Source organism: Bos taurus, chromosome 20 (assembly GCF_002263795.3).
Source record: "Bos taurus isolate L1 Dominette 01449 registration number 42190680 breed Hereford chromosome 20, ARS-UCD2.0, whole genome shotgun sequence".
NCBI lineage: Eukaryota > Metazoa > Chordata > Mammalia > Artiodactyla > Bovidae > Bos > Bos taurus.
Window position 1 is genome coordinate 6,700,607 of NC_037347.1, and position 21,836 is coordinate 6,722,442.

Here is a 21,836-nt window from a genome sequence, read left to right on the forward strand (position 1 = left end):
CTTGTTCTACTTCGATTCCTATTGCTGTCACTATTAACCGACTTTTTTCAAAGCCCCTTTCTACCTGTGGACCAGATGCATAGCCTTTCTCTTCTAGTTTTAGCTGATTCAGCCTGATAGATTAAAGGCAGCTTTGCAATTACCATGAAGAACAAAGTTCTTTAATATATTTAGAGAATCCAAGCAGCTTTGACATCATTAGTCAAGTTTGGATTTCTGATCCCAGGACCCAACTACACCCTATTCCTGAAAGACTAGAGCAGCTTCATCTTGCTCTATGTGTTCTGTTCATTTAGTTCCCTAGAGCTTCTGGAGCCAGAGAAATCAAACCTGCTTAGTCCATAACTCCACACCTGACAACCACCATGTAACAAAGGCAGCCTTGCTCTGCACCTAGGCCAAAAGACCTTTCACAGAGAACGCTCACATTATTTTTCTGTCTTTTTTATATTTCAGACTTGCCAAATTTAGCTCTTGTGATCAAATGCCCTCTAAAGATCTTAACAAATTCCCTGCTGACTTGAAGGATAGTTATGACTAATAATATCTTAATCATACAATTAATGGACATTTATGATGAGAATTAGTATACATAGTCAACGAAAGGGAGGTCACTTTTTCTCAATAAATAAAACTGATCTATAGTTTTAAATGGTTTGGTGTAGTAAATAAGTCTCCGTTAGTATGCTGTTTTATTTTTGTATAAATTTGAAGCAGAACCAGTAATTATGTAACTCCAGAAAGATACCATCATTTAGAGGCAGAAAAATGATGTTTTTAGTGGAAGCCTAGTGCTGCATTGCATGAAGACATCACTTTATTGGCTTAAAATGTTTTCATACATTTGGGGCTGGAGTATGGTTCAATTACTATATGCTTTATTTTATACAAGATAATTCCTATGGGAATTAGAGGCCTGTTGCTGCTCATACTGGCTACAGCAGGGTTTCCTACTTGAAACTAGCTTATAGACATTTGAAGTACGTAAGAGTGTATGCTTTTTCATTTAGAGCACCTCTAGGTGAGATACGCACAGTTGGTACAGGGCACAGCACTCCCCGCTCAGTGTTTCTGGTCGGGACTGGATTCTAGGCGTTGGTCCTTCTCTGTTGTGTGTTCTGGGCTCCTCCTCTGCTTTGGGTGTCCTCCTCTCCTTTGGAACCTGGCTTCTGTTTTCTATTTCTGGCATTTAGCTCAGGTTTATATGCTTCGGCTTCCAAGTGCTGCTTGTCTGCCCCTCTTAGCACCTTCCATTCTTCCCTGCTAACTGCCTTACGGCCTGTTTATTTGTCTTTTTCCGCTTTAAGCTCTGGCTCTGTCAGCCCGAGAACAATGGACTTAGATGTGCTTACGCTAGCCTTTGAACCTATAACCATCTAATTCAGTCTGGAAGTAGTTTTCTACAAAGGAAACCCAAATGATTTTTAAAAATTGCCCGGGACAAAAACTGAAACACTTTGTGATAGAACTCTCCTTAATGTATTGATACGTATCAGAAAAAAACTGTAGCAGTAGCAAAAAGATAAAGTCTTTATTAAATACATTTGTCGTTGACTAAAAGTCTGTGATTATCACTTATTATTTATGATTTTTTAAGTAAAATGCAAATCAGTATGTAGGGTTATTAGTAGGAACATAAAAATTATCTTGATATGTAAGAGGAGACTTTGTTTATGAGGTCAAATCTAATTACAGGAAATGAAGTTCAAGAAAATATATAATTTTGGGGGGCCTGAAATAAAGAAATCATGAGGGATTTATAGTTTATCTTTTGGGTTAGGTAGATGTCAGATCATTAAAAATAGGTTTTAATAGTAGATCACTGTATAATATCTGATACATAACCCTAAAGGGAGCTTGCAGAGTTGAGTAACATCACTGTAATAAGATTTTCTGGTCCGTCCTATGGTTATTAAGCATTTTTATCTATAAAAATAAAAGGAACAGAATTAATGCTTGTTGCGTTTTGATAGTATGTAATATTTGTTCATGGACTCATAAACTGAAAAGAAAAAGGTAAGCTCTATATATTTCATTAAGAGGGATATTTTCAGTAAAATTTTATTTTTTGCTGAATAATTTTCCAAATGTATAATATACTTGTGTTTTGATCTGTCATATACTAATATTAATTATAATGAAAACACAGAATTACTTTTGAATTGGTACTTAGAACCTTATGGTCACAAGGAATTTTAAAAATTTATATTTAAAAAAATTTATATTTATATACAGATATGTATTTACAGAGGAGAATTATTAGATAATCCATATATAACCCAAACATAAAAATGTATTATATCAAGATAACAGTGTGTAGAATAAATATAATAGAGGGTGGAGAGGAACGATGTAAACTTTTTTTACTGTTAATAGTTCCATAGTAAGGAACAGTTTGCTCAGTGTATGATGACAGTTATCAAATCAAATTGATAATAGTTTTTAGGGTCCATTTGACACATTTAGAAGAGTAGTGATACAGTTTTTTTCTTTAATCAATATTGTTTATTTGAGAAGGGGTGGGGCGACTTCCCTGGCAGTCCAGTGGTTAAGACTCCGCACTTTCACTACAGGGGACAGTGGGTTCAGTACCTGCTCAGGGAAGTAAGATCCCCCACATGCCCTAAGGCCAAAAACCAAAAAAGGAAACAGTAAATTTATATAGAGAATCCTGGCAGGCACCATGTTAATTAATAGATTATGGTTAACATTACCAAGAATAAAACACATCACTATTAGAGACCCCAGTGTCGTATATTGAGAAGGACATCACATCTTTTCTGTACTATTTTTGCCCCAAATGCATAATCTCAATTTTATTATGAGAAAACATTAGATAAAGCCAAATTGGAGGTTATTTTACAAAGTAACTGATCAGTAACCTCCAAAAGTATCAAGATGATGAAAGACAAGGAAAGGTGGACAAAGTGTCAAAGACCAGAGTTTAGGAGACGTGAAACTAAATACCATATGGAATCTTGGATTGGATTCTGAAACAGAAACAGGGTATTAGTAGACAAACTGGTGGAAGTTGAATAAGGTCTGCAGTTTTACTGATAGTCTTTTATCAGTGTTGACGTCCTGGTTTTCATAGTAGTATTCTGGCTATGTAAGATGTTAACATTAGGAGCATTTGGATGAAGGGTATGTGGGAACTCTGCATATTTTTGGAAACTTTTTGCTAAGTCTGAAATTATATTTAAGATAAATAGTTGTTAAAAGTGAAGTTGCTCAGTTGTGTCTGACTCTTTGCGACCCCATGGACTGTAGTCTACCAGGCTCTTCTGTCCATGGGATTTTACAGGCAAGAGTACTGGAGTGGGGTTGCCATTTCCTTCTCCAGAGGATCTTCCCAACCCAGGGATCAAACCTGGGTCTCCCACATTGTAGGCAGATTTACCATCTGAGCCACGAGGGAAGTCTTGCTCAAAATTATAGTCTTTATAATTGAAACTTATGATGGAAATTTTAGATGTTACCAAAGATGTGTGAATACATGTTATGTATTTCAAAATTATTTATGGTTACATGAACAAAAAAGTTTCCTTTGAGGAATTTGACTTGTCCAAGAGAAAAAAATATTCTAAAAATGCCAGTTTAAATAGTTCCCCTGGGAAAAGTCCCAACTCGTTGTCAGCAATCTCCATCATGTACATTAGTTAACTTCTTAATGTCTCCTTCTTCAGTTAATTTCAGTCGCTCAGTCGTGTCCGACTCTTTGTGACCCCATGAATCGCAGCACACCAGGCCTCCCTGTCCATCACCAACTTCTGGAGTTTATTCAAACTCATGTCCATCGAGTCAGTAATGCCATCCAGCCATCTCATCCTCTGTCGTCCCCTTCTCCTCCTGCCCCCAGTTTCTCCCAGCATCAGGGTCTTTTCCAATGAGTCAACTCTTCGCATGAGGTGGCCTGAGTATTGGAGTTTCAGGTTTAGCATCAGGCCTTCCAATGAACACTCCGGGCTGATCTCCTTCAGAATGGACTGGTTGGATCTCCTTGCAGTCCAAGGGACTCTCAAGAGTCTTCTCCAACACCACAGTTCAAAAGCATCAATTCTTCGGCACTCAGCATCCTTCAGAGTCCAACTCTCACATCCGTACATGACCACAGGAAAAACCATAGCCTTGACTAGACGGACCTTTGTTGGCAAAGTAGTCTCTGCTTTTGAATATGCTGTCTAGGTTGGTCATAACTTTCCTTCCAAGGAGTAAGTGTCTTTTAATTTCATGGCTGCAGTCACCATCTGCAGTGATTTTGGAGCCCACAAAAATAAATTATGACACTGTTTCCACTGTTTCCCCATCTATTTCCCATGCAGTGATGGGACCAGATGCCTTGATCTTAGTTTTCTGAATGTTGAGCTTTAAGCCAACTTTTTCACTCTCCTCTTTCACTTTCATAGGGTCTTTAGTTCTTCTTCACTTTCTGCCCCAAGGGTGGTGTCATCTGCCTATCTGAGGTTTTTGATATTTCTCCTGGCAATCTTGATTCCAGCTTGTGCTTCTCCCAGCCCAGCGTTTCTCATGATGTACTCTGCATATTCTTAACTATGAACAAATAGCTTAGTTGGGACAAGTCACTAATATGATGGAGATCAAAACAAAAACAGACTAAAACCAGTTTGGAAGAGACACATGATGCAAAAACGGAACAACTCTTAATAATTTTTGAATGTAAGAGTAGTTTTTACATTCATGGAATGAGAACAATATGTATTAAAAAATGCCCAAGACTTTCCTGCTGGTACGTAGATAACAATCTACCTGCCAGTGCAGGGGACATGGGTTCAATCTCTGGTCAGGGAACTAAGATCCCACATGCCTCATGGCCAAAAAAAAGGAAACATAGTAAATTTTCCTATGCAGAGCATCCTGGCAGACACAGTGTTAACGAAGAGATCACGGTCCAGGAAGCTCCCACATGCCTCTGAGTAACTAAGCCCGAGACCCCCGGCTACTAAGTCAGTGTGGTGCAGCTGCTGAAGCCCCGTGCGCCTGGAGTCTGCGCTCTGCAACAGGAGAAGCTGGCACAGTGAGAAGCCAGTGCACCGCAGCAGAGTAGCCCCCACTCCCCACAGCTGTTGCCTGTGCACAGCAACAAAGCCCCAGTGCACCCAGAAATAAATAGTTTACTTACTAAAAAAATATAAGAATGTCCATAGAGCACAACATAAGGAAGATAAAGTTGATGATGATTATAAAGGTGAGCAGTCACAGCAACAAAAACGGCACAAAAACTCCTAAATGAAGGAAAATATAAAAGAAAGAAAAGATAAAATTAGCAGAACAATCTGAAGAACAGATGTTTCAGAAGGAGAGAACAGAGGCACTGGAGGGGAGGGAATCACCAATCAAGTAGTTAAAGAAAACATCTCAGAATTATAGAACATGCATGTCTGAGTTAAAGAGGCCCTTTGAACAGCCATCACAGTGAATTAAAATAGGCCCATACTGGAGGTAGATTGTTGTGAAATTTCAGAATATCTTGGATAGAAAAAAGATTTTGTGAGACTCCACAGAGAGGGGGATTTATACATAGGATCAAGAATCAGAATGATGTAGATTTTTCAGTAGCAACACTGAATACTCTTAAGTGGAATAATGCCTTTAAGATATTGGGAGAAAGTGATTTTCATTGTAATTCTATACCCAGATTATAAATGAAGTATGAGAGAGAAGGAAATTTCTACATAGTTAATTAAAATTTTTTTTTTAATCTCTCATGCATCATCTTTCAGGAAGCTAGAATTTATGCTCTGTTAAAATAAGGAAGGAGATCAAGAAAGAGATTAGGAAATGAAGGAGAGAAATACCCCAAATCACAGCTCTGATCATTCTGGGGCTTCTCTGTCCCAATTGGTAACCATTAGCTTTATGTAGCTATTTAAATGGAAATTAGTTAAGATGAAATAAAACTGAAAATTGTTTCTCAGTCATACTAGCCACAGTGTAAGTGTCCCGTAACTGCATGTGGCTACCACATTGAAGAGAAGAGATGCAGGACATTTCCATCACTGCAGGAAGTTCTTTTGGACAGCACTTTTCTAGAGATTGACTAATCTAGGTTGTAGTAGGTCAGGAAACTCTGAGTCATCGATTCAAAAATATGGAATACCTGATGTGTTTGCACTTATCAAGATGAGTTTTATAAAGTTAAGGGAGACTTTCTTGAGGGATAAGTTAGAAGTAAACACTAATTAATGAGTGATAAACCACTGTTAAGGTGTATCAAAAAGCAGTGCAGGATAGAAAAACAATTCTGATAGACCACATGGTTCAGTTATCAAAAATGTATGTGTGTGTGTGCATAATGTAATTGCTGAAGATAGGTCTAGCCAAAATTATATATTACTATATTGAGGTAATAGGATAAGGCGTGTATAGGATGTGTGGTTATGGTATAGTGGGAATTTTTGTTTAGTCCCTAAGTCGTGTCTGACTCTTGGCAACCCCATGGACTGCAGCATGTCAGGCTCCTTTGTCCTTCACTATCTCCTGGAGTTTGCTCAGATTCATGTCCATTGACTTGATGATGCTGTCTAACCATCTCATTCTGTCACTGCTGTATTGGGAGTAGGGTGTGTGAATGTGTTAATATATAAAAGTTAATTCTCATCTTCTATACCTAAAATGGAAAAATCAAGAAGTAGTAAGTTATTTAGAATAACTGGAAATACTATATTATATATATATATATATATAATATATACAATGTTATAATGTATATTATACATGTATATAATAACTGAAAATAACTTTAAATACTGAAAAAGATGTAAGTGCTTGTTTTTGGGGGATGGATAGTGTGTTTGTGTGTGTGTGTTTTCCCCAACAAGTCTTAGAGGACTGTTGTGCCCTGACAGTGTATGTGTGAACTTTGATGGAGAGTTGAAAGTGAGCACTGTCAAAAGGACTATTCCCAGAGTCTGATCAGTGTCTACCACAAAACTAGGTGAAGTTCCTAAATCTCACAGGGCCTGTGACGATCAGGTCCACCTATTAAAAGGGCTATACTAACTAGAAAACGGCTCGGAAGAAAAATCTCATATAGGCATGAAAAATAAAACCACTTGTTAATTCAGTGAAAGTTTTGTTAACTGTCCTATGTCAAGAAAGATAAAAGATAGTGAATGTGTATAAATCAGATGTCACATTTTAGTGTAGACAGGGGAAAAAATTTGAAGACAAGTGTTATTTTGGAAATACTTCTTATTTGGCTTCAACTGTCAATCTCCTTGATCCACTTTGAAGACTCATGTTTTGGAAAAACATAAGATCTAATCTACCTAATTATCTAATTGTTGATTATCATCTAATCTATCTAATTGTTGATTATCAATCTAATCAACACCTTTAAAATCAGTTTGTTAACTTGCTTCCAAAGGGATTTATTTATGATCGATATCAGGAGATGTATTTTTGGTTTTTGAAATTTCCATTTGAAATAATATTTAGGGGAAGTGTTTTTTCCTCTCTTCATTTGCTATTAGCTTTTGTTACAACTTTCTAACTTCTTTTTACTCGGAGCTATAGCTATGATCTTACCTCCTTTTTTGGACAGGTCACCCACTTTCTGCTCACTAAAATTTAGATTTCTGGCCCTTCTGTTTCAAGATTTTTTGAGGAATAACAAAAATGTGATATAAAATAATAACTTTTGATAGTCTATATTGTCATTGTGCAATTGCTCAGTTGTGTCTGACTCTTGGCAACCCCATGGACTGCAGGCTTCCCTGTCCTTCAGCATCTCCCAGAGCTTGCTCAAATTCATGTCCATTGAGTCTTTGAAGCCATCCAACCATCTCATCCTCTGTTGTCCCCTTCTCCTCCTGCCCTCAATCTTAGCCAGCGTCAAGGTCTTTAACTGCATTGAAGCAAGGTGCCCGGCTGGCAAGCCCCGCTGCGATTCCTGCTGCTGTGGAAATAGAGGCATTTGGACCTTTAGCTGTGCCAGTGGCCCACTTAATACCATATGAGAGTTGTGATAAATCGCGAAATTACAGATTTTGTTTTAAGCCAGTACATTTGGGGATGGTTTGTGAGGCACCAGTAGGTAACTGAAGGATTGTGAATCAGAAAGCCATCCACTACCCAGAAACAACCATGTGGCATTGTTATTTAAAAACGAAACTTTTTAATGTTGAGCTTTCCTGATTCGGTTTATTGTAACAGCTCATGTTACCTTAACTGATTTATAAAGCATGAAGACTGTGATGAGAATACTTCTCTAGTAGTATATGACGAGGTCTCATGGAAAGATATCTAGTAGCATTATTTCTTTAGGATTCACTTTATGCTGTGTGTCTGTGGAAACAATCACACACTGATGGCTTCATAAGGTATTTAGCCAGGTTTTATGAAGGTGAGAAGAGAATGTCTAATCGGGAATTTTCCCGATTAGACAAAGTAGAAATGGTGATGCCATGAAAAGGGAGAGTCATTCAGTTGTGACGGAACAGCTGTTCTTGAATTTGATGCCTAGATCCTGAATGATATTGTGAACATTTACTCAGAAGTTATTTGTATTTGCTATATTGATAGGGAAGGAGAAGAAGGGGAGGAGGGCGAATAGGAGAAAGCAAAAAGCAGAAATTGAGAGATAGAAATAAAATGTTTGCAAACTCTGTCCTCATGGAACGTACATTTAAGAGGAGAAGATAGCAATGGATAGACAAATAGATGATATGCTCTCAGGTACTATGAAGAAAAACTAGATTAAAAGAATAGTGTGTGTTGGGGGTGGGTACTATTTAAAATAGAGGTACTATTTCAATAGACTAGTCAGGGCAAGCATCTCTGAAGGTAGTGTGGGAACAATGAGGAAGGAACTTCTCTTGAAGTTTCAAGAGGAGGTTTTTAGAGGTCTGAATTTCACTCTGGGTGATAGGAATCTGGTGGAGGATTTTGAGCTTTGAAGTAACACAATCTGGTTAGCCTTCTATAAAAGTAGCTGTGTTGTGTGGAAAACCAGAAAGAGATGGCAGTGAAGAGTGAAGTTAGTTAAGAGGCGGTTGCAGAAAACTGGTGAGAGGTGAAGAAAGGGGTAGAAGTCTTCATAATTAAGATAAATTATGAAGTCATTGCTGCAGTATTTCTAATGGATTATGCGTAGGCTGTGAAGGAAAAGTCAAGGATGAGATCTCAGGTTTTGCTCTGAGCCCCTGATAGAATGATGATAAGATTTACTGAAAAATTAGAAAACAGGAGAAGGAGCAGGTTTGGGGAGTATATGAAAAATCTGATTATAAACAGTTTATTAGAATCACGTGTACAAATTTGTTGTTCCATTTACATTTTTAAGCTTTATTAAGGTTCATTTACATACCATACGATTTACCCATTGTCGTTGTTCAGTTGCTCCGTCGGGCCTGACTCTTTGTGACCCCATGGCCTGTAGCACACCAGGCTTCCCTGCCCTTCACCATCTCCCGGAGCTTGCTCAAACTCGTATCCATTGAGTCGGTAATATCATCTGACAATCTTGTCCTCTGTCACCCCCTTCTTCTCCTGCCTTCAATCTTTCCCAGCATCAGGGTCTTTTCTAGTGGGTTGGCTCTTTGTATCAGGTGGCCAAGATATGGAGCTTCAGCGTCAGTTCTTCCAGTGAATATTCAGGGTTGATTGACTGGTTTGATCTCCTTGCAGTCCAGGAGACTCTCAGGAGTCTTCACCAACACCACAGTTTGAAAGCATCAATTCTTCGATGCTCAGTCTTCTTTATGGTCCAACTCTCACATCCATACATGACTGCTGGAAAAACCATAGCTTTGAATATGCAGACCTTTGTCTGCAAAGTAACGTCTCTGCTTTTTAATACTGTCTAGGTTTGTCATAGCTCTTCTTCAAGGAGCAGGTGTCTTTTAATTTCATGGCTGTGGTCACTGTCTGCAGTGATTTTGGAGCCCAAGAAAATAAAATCTGTCACTGTTTCTGTTGTTTCCCCATCTATTTGCGGTGAAGTGATGGGACCCAATGCCATAATCTTAGTTTTTTGAATGTTGGGTTTTAAGCCAGCTTTTTCACTCTCCTCTTTCACCCTCATCAAGAGGCTCTTTAGTTCCACTTCACTTTCTCCCATAAGCTGGTGTCATCAGCATATCTGAGGTTACTGATATTTCTCCCAGCAATCTTGATTCCAGCTTGTGCTTTATACAGCCCAGCATTTCTCATGATGTACGCTGCATAGAAGTTAAATAAGCAGGGTGACAATATACAGCCTTGACGTACTCCTTTCTCAATTTGGAACCAGTCCGTTGTTCCATGTCTGATTCTAACTGTTGCTTCTTGACCTGCCTACAGGTTTCTCAGAAGGCCGGTAAGTTGGTCTGGTATTCCCATCTCTTTTTATCTGTCTTCTTGACTATAGCCAATCTGGTGGGTGTCAAGTGGTATGGCATTGTCATTTTGAGTCGCATTTACCAAATGGCTAAGGATGTTGAGCGTCTTTTCACATGCGTTTTGGCCATTATTGTGTCTTCTTTGGGCTATCTGTTCAAATCCTTTACCCATTTTTAAATTGAGTTGTCTTCTTTTTTTTTTTTTTAACCCTTCTCACTTTATTGTGGTATAACTGACTTACAGAAAATTAACCATGTCGAAATTTTACTTTGTTACATTTTGACTTATGTATATAGCTGTGATACTACCACTACAGTCAAGGTAGTAAACAGATCTCTTATTCCCAAAAGTTTCTTTGTGCCTATTTGTAACCATCCTTCCTTCCTCAGTTTGTCCCCAAGGAAACACTCATCTGCTCTTTATTATTATATATTAGCCTGCTTTCTAGATTTTTATAAATTGGAATCATATAGTACATTTTTTTTTGTCTGGGTTCTTTCAGTATGATTATTTTGAGGTCCATCCTATTATAATTCACATATCATCAAGTTTACCCTTAAGTGATTTTCAGTATGTTCACAGAGTCGTGCAACCATGAGTACTGCCTAATTCAAAAACATCTTCATCACCTCAAGAATTGCTGTACCCTTTAGCTGTCACTCCTCATTTCCTTTATCTTGGAATTCCTGGAAGCCACTAATCTCCTTTCTGTCTAGATTATTTATCTTAAAATATGTTTTTTAATCTTATTTTATTGTGGTAAGAACACTTAACAGAAGACCTACTGTCTTAACAGACTTTTAACTATAGATTACAATATTGTTGACTGTAGGTGTCGTGTTGTATATGGCATGTCTCTAGAGCTTGGCTTTACTGAAACTTTAAGCCTGTTTTCCCTCACTCTGCCCTTGATACCCGTTGTTCTGCTCTCTGCTTCTAGGAATTTGACTGTTTTAAGATGTCTCATGTAATTGGAATCATGCAGTGTTTGTCCTGTGGCTGACTGACTTCGCTTAGCATAATGTCCTCAAGGTTCATCCATCTTGTTGTATAAGGCAGATGTACATTTTTTTGAAGCTGTTTGTGTATATCCTACACACACACGCCACCCCCACCCCCACACCCACCCCTTATTTTCTTTATCCATTCATTCATCATTGGACCTTTAGGTTGTTACCACATCTAGGCTATTGGTAATAATGCTGCAGTGAACATTGAATTGCTAATCTCTTTGAGATACTGATTTCCATTATTTTGGATATATACCCAGGAGTGGGATTGCTGGATCTGTGATGGTTCTATTTTTAATACTTTGCGGAACCTCTGTGCTTTTTTTCATCGTGGCTACACCATTTTTCATTCCTAATAACAGTATACAAGGGTTCCAGGTTTCCATACCCTTGTTAGCATTTGTTGTCTTTTGTTTTGCTGGTAGCAACCCTGATGCGTATGAGGTGAAACCTCGTTTGGTTTGCTGTTACCCTGATCATTTGAGACATTGAACATGTTTTATATACCTGTTGGCCATTTGTATGTCTTTGGGGAAATGTCTGTTAAATCCTTATTTTTAAGTTGGGTTTTATTTGTCTTTTTATTAGTGAGTTGTGAGCATTTTTCGTATATTCTAGATTGAAGTCCTGTATGGAGTACATAGTTTGAAAGGATTTTCCCTCATTTGTGGATGGTCTTTGTGCGTTCTGGTCGATGCCCTTTGACGCACTAGTGTTTGTGAAGCCAGTTATCTGTCCATGTGTCACTGTTGCTTTTGGTGTAGCTAAGAAGACTTTTCCTGACCTAAGGTGATGAAGATTTGCTGCTGTGTGTTATGCTAAGATTTTTATAGTTTTAACACTTAAAGTTATGTTTATGTTCCATTTGCCGTTAATTTTTGTATGTGGTCTAAAAAAGGGGAGTGGGACCCAATATCATTCTTTTGCATATGTGGATATCCAGTTGCCCTAGCCTCATTCATTGTAAAAAGACTGTTCTGTTTCCATAGAAATGCCTTGGGACTCCTGTCAAAAGTCAGTTGACCAAAAATAAGAGGTTTTGTTTCTGGAACTTCTGTTCTGTTGATTGCTATTTATTCTTGTGCCAGTACCACACTGGCTTGATTACTGTACCTTTGTAGCTTTTAAAATGGGAAGTCTTCCAACTTTGTTCTTCTTTGTTAAGATTATTTGGGTCATTTGTGTTTTTTTGCATTTCCATATGAGTTTTAGGATTACTTTGTCAATTTCTGCAAAAAATCCAGCTGGAATTTTGAACCTATAGGTCAGTTTGGGGTGTGTTGACATTCTAACAATGTTGTCTTCTGAATCATGAACAATGGGATGTCTTTCCAGTTATTTAACTGTTCTTTAATTCCTTTGGCTTTTTGAAAAATTAATTACTTAGTTTTGGCTGTGATGGGTCTTCACTGCATCCCAGGGGCTCTTTGTTGCTGTGCACGGGCTTTCTCTAGTTGGGGTGAGCGAGGGCTACTCTGTAGCCGTGGTGTGTGGGCTTCTCGTTGCAGTGACCGCTCGATGCAGAGCAGGGATTCTAGAGTGCGTGGGCTTCAGTAGTTGTGGCATATGGCCTTAGTTGCTCTGCAGCATGTGGGATGTTCCCTAACCAGGGATGGAACCTGTGTCCTCTGCATTGCCAGGCAAATTCTTAACCCCTGGACCACCAGGGAGGTCCCTAATTCCTAGTAAATGTTTGTAGTTTTCAGTTTTGTACTCTCGCCAAATTTATTCCTGAGTATTTTATTATTTGGTGATGCTCTTGTTAGTGGAATTGTTTTCTTAATTTCATTTAAAGATTGTTCATTGCTGCTGTCTAGAAATACAATTGAATTTTTTTTTTTTTGGCCACTCTGCAAGGCAGACCTGAGGGTCTAGATCCTAGTTCCCCAGCCAGGGATCAGACCCACGCCCCCTGTAGTGGATGCCCACGGTGTTGACCACTGGACTGCCAGGAAAGGCCTCAGTTGATTTTTGTATGTTGATCTTATGTCCTATAATCTTGCTGACTTTAAAAACTATCAGTTTTAATACTTTTTTAGTGAATTTCTTAAGATGAAAATCTTAAGGTCTGTATACAAGGTTTCCTTTCTTTCTAGGTGCTTTTCATTTCCTTTTCTTGTCTAATTGCCCAGCTAGAACCTACTTAAGATATTGAATAAAAGTGGTGAGAATTAACATTTTTATCTTGATCTTAGGGGAAAATATCTGGTCTTTCACCATTAAGTGTGATTTTTCTTAGCTGTGAGGTTTTTCATAGATCCCTTTATCAAATTGAACACCTTAAGTATTTTTATCATGAATATGCTGGATTTTGTCTAATGCTTTTTCTCTGTATTTGGAGATGACCGTGTGTTTTTTGTTGTATTTACATTTATATGAGCTCTTCCATTCATCTTGGAGTAAGTTTCATGCATTACAGAAATAAAAGATTGTGATCATAAGCATTTGGATAAATGGTAGAAACCTTGAGAGTAGGTGAAATTACCCAGAGAGAGCATATAGAAAAAGATTGTGGCCAAAGGTGAAGCTCTGAGGAGTGTAAATATCCAAGCTGCTTCTTCTGCAGTGCTAAATTAAATTTCATTTCAACTAGTAGATTTTTAATGAAAAGTTCATCTAAGGTTGTAGTCCCCCCCCCCCCCCCCCCCACTAATTACTAAGTACTTGTGCTGTTGATGTGTCTGAAGAATCTCTGGTAACAGGAGGTTTTTCTACCCTTTATTTGATTTCTCTTATATCTGGGTAGAACCTGATAGAAATATAAAAATAAGAATTTAAGATATAGTCACAAGAAGGGAATTAGCATGGTTTTTTGAAATGAATATGTACATGGTGAGTAAGTAGAACTTTAGACTTTGTGAAAACTGTTAGTTCCATAAATTGACCTTGTTAACACTGTTAGATGCTAGACTCTACCTTTTCTCTGTTTAAAGGAATGTTTATGTAAAAATAGAAAAAAATCAATTTGTGGGAAATTTACTTCATATATTTGGTATTCTGAGGCATGCACAACAGTAAAAGCAATAGATCTTCAGGCAGTATTACGAACTAGATAGGATTCTCTTCTCATGTTTGCTTTGTCCTTTGAATTAATGTTATTTTTAAAGTAATGTCTCTTGATTTCTTTATCACTTGTAGTAGTTACTATGAGAGAACCCTAATTTTAAGGCATTAAAAAAGCTAGTCATAGTAGCTTGTTGGTGAGGCTACCCGTTAGACTCGTAAAAATTTTATGTATTTATTTTGGATTTATTGAGTATAATTGATAAGTTGAAGTTGTGATTTGATACACATTGCAAAATATTCACCTTAATCAGTATATTAATTGCCTAACATGGTTGCCATTTTCTTTCTTCCTTCTTTTCTTTTATATATATAATGTGTGTGTGTGTGTGTGTGTGTAATTTTCTTTACTTTTGTCTGTGTTGCGCCTTTGTTGTACGCAGGGCTTCCTCCGGTTGCAGTGGGGTGCAGGCTTCTCATTGCGTGGCTTCCCTTGTTGCAGAGCACGGGCTCTAGGGTGCTCAGGGTTCGGTAGCTGTGGCTCCTGGCTTTGGAGCACAAGCTCTGTGGTTGTGGCACATGGGCTTAGCTGCCCCATGGCATGTGCGGTCTTCCTGGACCAGGGCTCGAACCCCTGTCGCCTGCATTGGGTTTTACATATACATACTTACAACTGAGCCACCAAAGAAGCCCTCTTCCTTTCCTTTTTTGAGGTGCTAATGCTTAAGATCTACGTTTTTTTTTTTTTAATTTGATATGCATACTCGGTTCTGTCCAACTCTTTTCTACTCCAGGTACTGTAGTTTGCCAGGCTCCGCTGTCCGTGGAATTTTCTAGGCAAGACTACTGGAGTGGGTTGCTCTTTCCTCCTCTAGGAGATCTTCCCTACCCAGGGATCAAACCCGAGTCCCCTGTGGCTCCTGCATTGGCAGGTGGATTCTTCATAAAGCAATATTGTTAATTACAGCCACTCTGTAAGACATTTTGACCCTTATTAGTGTCCTAACTGAACATCAGTGGTTAAGAACTAAGTATATAACAATGTGTGTTACCTGTTTTGAATTTAAATTAGTTGTCTTAGTGTGTGTGTGCTTAGTCGCTCAGTCGTGTCTGACTCTTTGTGACCCCATGGACTGTAGCCCACCAGGCTTCTCTGTCCATGGCGATTCTCCAGGCAAGAATCCTGGAGTGGGTTGTCATGCCCTCTTACAGAGATTATTGCAAAAAGTTATTGAAGTTCTCCAGTTTAATAATGAGTAATTCATTATATGGTTGAACTTAAAAAGTCTTGCTATATTGACCATCTCATCAAATGATATGATTGGTAAAAGTTAATTTGTGAAAGGTTTGTTGCCTGAAATTTTGTTTCTTTCTTGAACTACATCATTATAACTATCCAAAATCATGTGAATAATATAACTGAGAATAATTGTTTTACTTGAAGTACTAAAAGAGTAGAATACTGACCGATAGCTAACTTAGAAAGTGACTCCAGCATGATGTCCTCTACTTACAGACTGTCTTAAGATACATTATAAAAGCTTATACATCTGTTTGAAGGGTCAAAACCCAAATCAGGGTTCTCAAAAGACAAATCAGTGTAGCTCTGTAATATAATAAGGGGAGGCATATTTAGTTACTACTACAAACACTTCTCCTATTAAACCTTAAATGTACAGGATATTTTAAAAAGTGTATTCACAGAGGAAAGATTGCTGACTTAGCCGTTTCTAAAAACCAATGTTTCCATTTAGTCCTAATCCATAGTCCTTAAAAATTTGGAGAACTAATTCACTTCTTTGCCGTCATTAAGTAGATAAAAATGAAACTGTACTCACTAGGGAAAAAGTAAAGGGAAAAGACGAATATTCACATACTAAGGTTGGAATTGGATACTTCGTGTACTTATGCAATCACCAAATACTCTTTAAATTTGAAATTTTAATAGTTGATGAGCTTTAAAGTGGTACAGGTCTATGGACAGAGATATATATTCAAGCATACAATTCATCAAATGGTAATGGTTAATTTGCATGAGTTACTGTTGCCAGCTGTAAAATACATAGTTCTTCTCATCTCAGGTATACGTTATGATATGTAATAGCTGGAAAGCATTTTATATTGTAAAATTTATGCATTTATTTAACATTCGTGATATAAGAAAAAATAACCAATTTCAGACTTAACTCATGTTCTCTAAATATATATACCTACATGGTCTTTTAAATGTGAAAAATTGTTGGATTTCTGTTTTATGACTGCAGGAAGCACATGTGCCTCGTTTCTTACCCAAAGCTACCAACTGCCAGTTCTGGATACAATGTTTGTAAGAAAGAAATATCGAGGCAAAGACTTTGGGCTTCATATGCTGGAGGACTTTGTTGATTCCTTTACAGAAGATGCACTTGGCTTGCGGTATCCCCTTACCTCTCTCATGTACATAGGTAATTGGATTAAGTTTTTAGTTAAACTTGTCTCAGTGTCACTTCTGACTTGTTTCTGCACTTTATCTTAAATGTGTGTATGTCAGTATTAAGTAAATTACATTCTTGACTCTCTAGGGTCAATAGAGTCTATGTGCCCTTACCTCGCATAAATGGCCTTTTGAGGGTATGGTAGCTTTTTTTTAAGAAATTGAAATAGAATTCACATACCATTAAATCCACCCTCATAAAGTGTACAGTTCAGTGGTTTTATTATTTCACAGCTGTGCAACCATAACCGCTATCTAATTTTAGAACATTCTCAACATCCCCAAAAGAAGCTCTGTACCAATTAGCAGTCACTCTGCCGTTCCTCCATTCCTTCGTCCCCTAGCAACTAACAACTAATCTATTTTCTGTGTCTATGGATTTACGTATTCTGGACATTTCATATAAATGTAATTGTATGATATATTGTAAGCTCTTTGTGTCTAACTTCTTTCATTTTGCATAAATGTTTTCAAGGTTCATCCATGTTGTAGTCTGACTCAGTGCTTCATTTTTTTTTTTTAATAGCTGAGAAATATTCTAGTGTGTGGATATGCCATCACCAGTTGATAGATTTTTGGATTGTTTCTACTTTTTAGATATTATGAATAATGCTCCTGTGAACATTTGTGCAGTTTTTGAGTGAACATTGCTCTGGTGTCTATATCTAGGTGTGGATGAAATAGCTTGGTTATAACCTTGCCAAACTGCTCTGAAAGCAACTGCACCATTTTACATTCTTGTAAACATTGTATGAGGGTTGCTGTTTCTCTACATCCTCACCAATACTTACTATTATTTGTCCTTGTAAGTTTTGACCACACTGCAAGGCTTATGGGATCTTAGTTGCCTGATGGGATCGAACCCTTGCTCCTGGCAGTGAAAGCGCAGAGTCCTCACCACTGGACTGCTGGAAAATTCCATTATTTGTCTTTTTTACTGTAGCCCTCTCAGTGGATGTGGAGTGGCATCTCATTGTCTGGATGCACATTTGGTGTTGAACATCTTTTCATGTGCTTATTAATCATATATGTATCATCTTTGGAAAAATGTATATTTAGACCCTTTAACCATTCTTTCTTTGGGTTATTTGTTATTTGTCTGTGGTAGGTTTTTTTGTTGGCTCTGCTGCAAGGCATGTGGGAACTCATTTCCCTGACCAGGGATCAGACCCTCACCCCTTGCTTTAGGAATGTAGAGTCTTAATCACTGGGCCACCAGGGGAGTCCCTGTGGTAGCTTTTTAAATTAAAAAATTCAAATATACAAAAAAAAAAGTAGGAGGTAACAAAATACTCATGTATCATCCAGCATGTAGCATCCATAGAAGTGGATTATTGCCAATGTAGGGCTCCTGTCCTATCCAATTAGCTTATTCTCTCCCTTCCTTGAAATAAGCACTGTAGGTACAGAGTTAGAGAAAGCGGGGTTCACAAAAAGAATGAGACCGGCACTGTACAGGAACAGGTCACCTTTAATGAGGCGAGAAGGGGCACCAGTCAGATTAGTGAGCTGCTGCACTAACCCAAGAAAAGAGCAAGTATATATAGGCATATATGTGGAAATCTACTGTCTTAAGGGGGCCTGTTCTCTAAGGTTGTTCAGAGTAGTTCTCTCTTACACGGCTGGGGCAAGGAATTCTGGAGACCGGCCAGAGGCTGGACCGGCTGGGACCTGGGCAAATCAACCTTAATGTCCATTTTTTTTCTTCGGGTGAGAGAGTTCTTTGTTTTGCATAGAATGGTGGGGAGGACCGGGAGGGGAGTTTAACTCCAGGCTGTTTTGAGCCTTGTAACTTTCCTTCCAGCAGTGTCCTTAATTTGGCATTTCTTTTCCCCATGCAGTTATTCGACTTTATACACACAGACACACACACACTCCGACAATGTCATGTTTTTTTTTAATTGTCCTTTTGGTGTGTGGCTTTGTTGGATTGCAGTTGCATCGGGTGGGCTCTTTAGCTGTGGCATGTGGGCTTAGTTGCCCCAAGGCATGTAGGCTCTTGGTTGTCCAGCCGTGGATCAAACCCGAATCCCCTGCATTGGAAGGCGTGTTCTTAACCACTGGACCACCAGGGAAGTCTCAGTGTCATATTGTTTTACATGTTTAAAGGTTTCAGGGAATTCCCTGGTAGTCCAGTGGTTAGGACTCTGTGCTTTCAGTGCCAAGGGTCTGAATGTAATCCTTGAAAAAAAAACAACAACTTTATATGAATAATATGTACTGTATGAATTCTGCAATTAGCTTTTTCTACTCATCTTTATAAGATTTATTGCTATGGATTCATGTACCTCAATTTATTCTTTTTCAACGCTGTTTCTAGTGTGTGTATATATTTTGTTGTTGTGTTTTAAATGCTGTTAGTGGATTTATATTTGTATAAAGCCTGTAGTACTGCTCTTTTCTTAATGAAGTAAGATTTGATACTGGAGTGATTTGTGTGAAAACTTTTATAGCATATAATTTACTACTGATTTTAATCTAGCATCAGATATTCACTGAAAAAATGTTTTTGTTCTAAGTTTCTTCTCCCTTTTAATATCAAAAATCCAGAAAACAAGAACCAAGCATTGCATGCTCATCTTGAATCACAGTTTCTCTCTAGGCCCATACGTGAGAATGGAATGAATGCTGTCTACCCTGGATAATCTGAAAATGGATTTTCCTCTTAAAGTCTTACTTATTGCTTTACTAAATTTGGGGAGGCATGCAAACACATCTACTGTAGGCAGAGTCTCTTATTACTTACCCTTTTTAAGGATTCTAATGATAAATGAATACTAAATGAACTACAGGTGCTTATGTATTATGTAAGGCATCCTCTACTATTTTAGTTATTTTAATTGAGACAAAGGACTCAGTGTGGCCTACTGGTTTTCTCCAGCTGTTTGCTTCCTGATAGGTGTGGGAGTAACTAAAGAACCTGAGAAGTATTGTCAAATATGTGGGGGAAAAGTGAGCAGATGGCATCCTGCTGTCCACATGTTCAGGGTCCAGATTAACAGATGTTAAGATTTTGCCATATTTTCATTTAAGAGAATTAAACGAGATGGAGACTTGAACAAGATGTAGATACAGTTGATGTTCTCTTTGAACCCGGCCCTAATCCCATCCCTCTCTCACCTTTTTCTCCCCAGAGGTAATTGTGTTCCTCAAGTTGGTGTGTATCCTTCCTGCCCATGGTTTCACATCTAGAAACACTACAAAACATTATTTTGTGTGCTTTCTTATTTTAAAGATTTTTAAGTTTTTAAAAAAGTAATAATTTCCGACTTATTTTTTATGTATTCAAATTTACAGAATTACTTTAGATTTTCACACTTCCCAAAATACAGATATAAGTTAAAAAACACAGAAGTTCTCTTCATTTGCCCTGTTAAAGGTCTTGCCTGAAAACTGGGTTCACCTCTTGATGAGTTTTGAACCAAAAGACATAGCCAGGCCAAAGAGTAGGAGAACTTACCACTTGGATTAAGTGAGGGGAACACCAGGCATATTTCCCAGACCAGTGTCTCCTAAACAGTTTTTTGGTGATAAAATATACATTATACAGCGTTTTAACCATTCATTCCAATTGGTTGCTGGGATTTCTAGAAAAGTTTCAATGTGTGTTTCAGCTTGCAACCAGTACTTTGAAAAATATCCAGGAGACCATGAACTGCTTTGGGAAGTTGAAGGTGTTGGACACTGGTACCAGAGAATACCAATCACCAGAGCGTTACAAAGAGAAACTCTTAAAATTACAGGTAAGACTGTTTTCAGTTTGGACACAAGTCTAGTGTAGAAGCATTGCCTAATGATGGGCTGATTTCAGTGTTGCCCATCTGGTGATGTCCATGTGTAGAGTCTTCTCTTGTGTTGTTGGAAGAGGGTGTTTGCTATGACCAGTGCGTTTTCTTGGCAAAACTTTATTAGCCTTTGCCCTGCTTCATTCCGTACCCCAAGACCAAATTTGCCTGTTACTCCAGGTGTTTCTTGACTTCCTACTTTTGCCTTCCAGTCCCCTATGATGAAAAGGACATGTTTTTTGGGTGTTAGTTCTAAAAGGTCTTATACGTCTTCATAGAACCGTTCAACTTAAGCTTCTTCAGCGTTACTGGTTGGGGCATAGACTTGGATCACTGTGATATTGAATGGTTTGCCTTGGAAACGAACAGAGATCATTCTGTCATTTTTGAGATTGCATCCAAGTACTGCATTTCCGACTCTTTTGTTGACCATGATGGCTACTCCATTTCTTCTAAGGGATTCCTGCCCACAGTAGTAGATATAATGGTCATCTGAGTTAAATTCACCCATTCCAGTCCATTTCAGTTCGCTGATTCCTAGAATGTTGACATTCACTCTTGCCATCTCCTGTTTGACCACTTCCAATTTGCCTTGATTCATGGACCTGACATTCCAGGTTCCTATGCAGTATTGCTCTTTACAGCATCAGACCTTGCTTCTATCACCAGTCACATCCACAACTGGGTATTATTTTTGCTTTGGCTCCATCCCTTCATTCTTGAGTTATTTCTCCACTGATCTCCTATAGCATATTGGGCACTTAACGGACCTGGGGGAGTTCTCTTTCAGTATCCTATCATTTTGCCTTTTCATACTGTTCATATGGGGTTCTCAAGGCAAGAATACTGAAGTGTTTTGCCATTCCCTTCTCCAGTGGACCACATTCTGTCAGACCTTTCCACCATGACCCGTCCATCTTGGGTGGTCCCACACGGCGTGGCTTAGTTTCATTGAGTTAGACAAGGCTGTGGTCTGTGTGATCAGACTGGCTAGTTTTCTGTGATTATGGTTCAGAAAAATCAAGAGAGTTCCAGAAAAACATCTATTTCTGCTTTATTGACTATGCCAAAGCCTTTGACTGTGTGGATCACAATAAACTGTGGAAAATTCTTCAAGAGATGGGAATACCAGACCACCTGACATGCCTCTTGAGAAACCTGTATGCAGATCAGGAAGCAACAGTTAGAACTGGACATGGAACAACAGACTGGTTCCAAATAGGA

At 38.3% G+C, this 21,836-nt stretch overlaps 1 protein-coding gene across 7 annotated transcripts in view; it reads left to right on the forward strand.

The window, feature by feature from the left end:
• FAM169A (family with sequence similarity 169 member A) overlaps window positions 1-21,836 on the forward strand; it is a 65,461-nt gene that overhangs the window by 24,117 nt on the left and 19,508 nt on the right. For all 7 annotated transcript variants that reach the window (XM_005221410.5, NM_001205854.3, XM_024981289.2 and 4 more), the window contains 2 exons: window positions 16,619-16,798; window positions 20,442-20,570. In XM_005221410.5, the coding sequence (XP_005221467.2) occupies window positions 16,619-16,798; window positions 20,442-20,570 (309 nt within the window). The remainder of the gene's footprint in view (window positions 1-16,618; window positions 16,799-20,441; window positions 20,571-21,836) is intronic.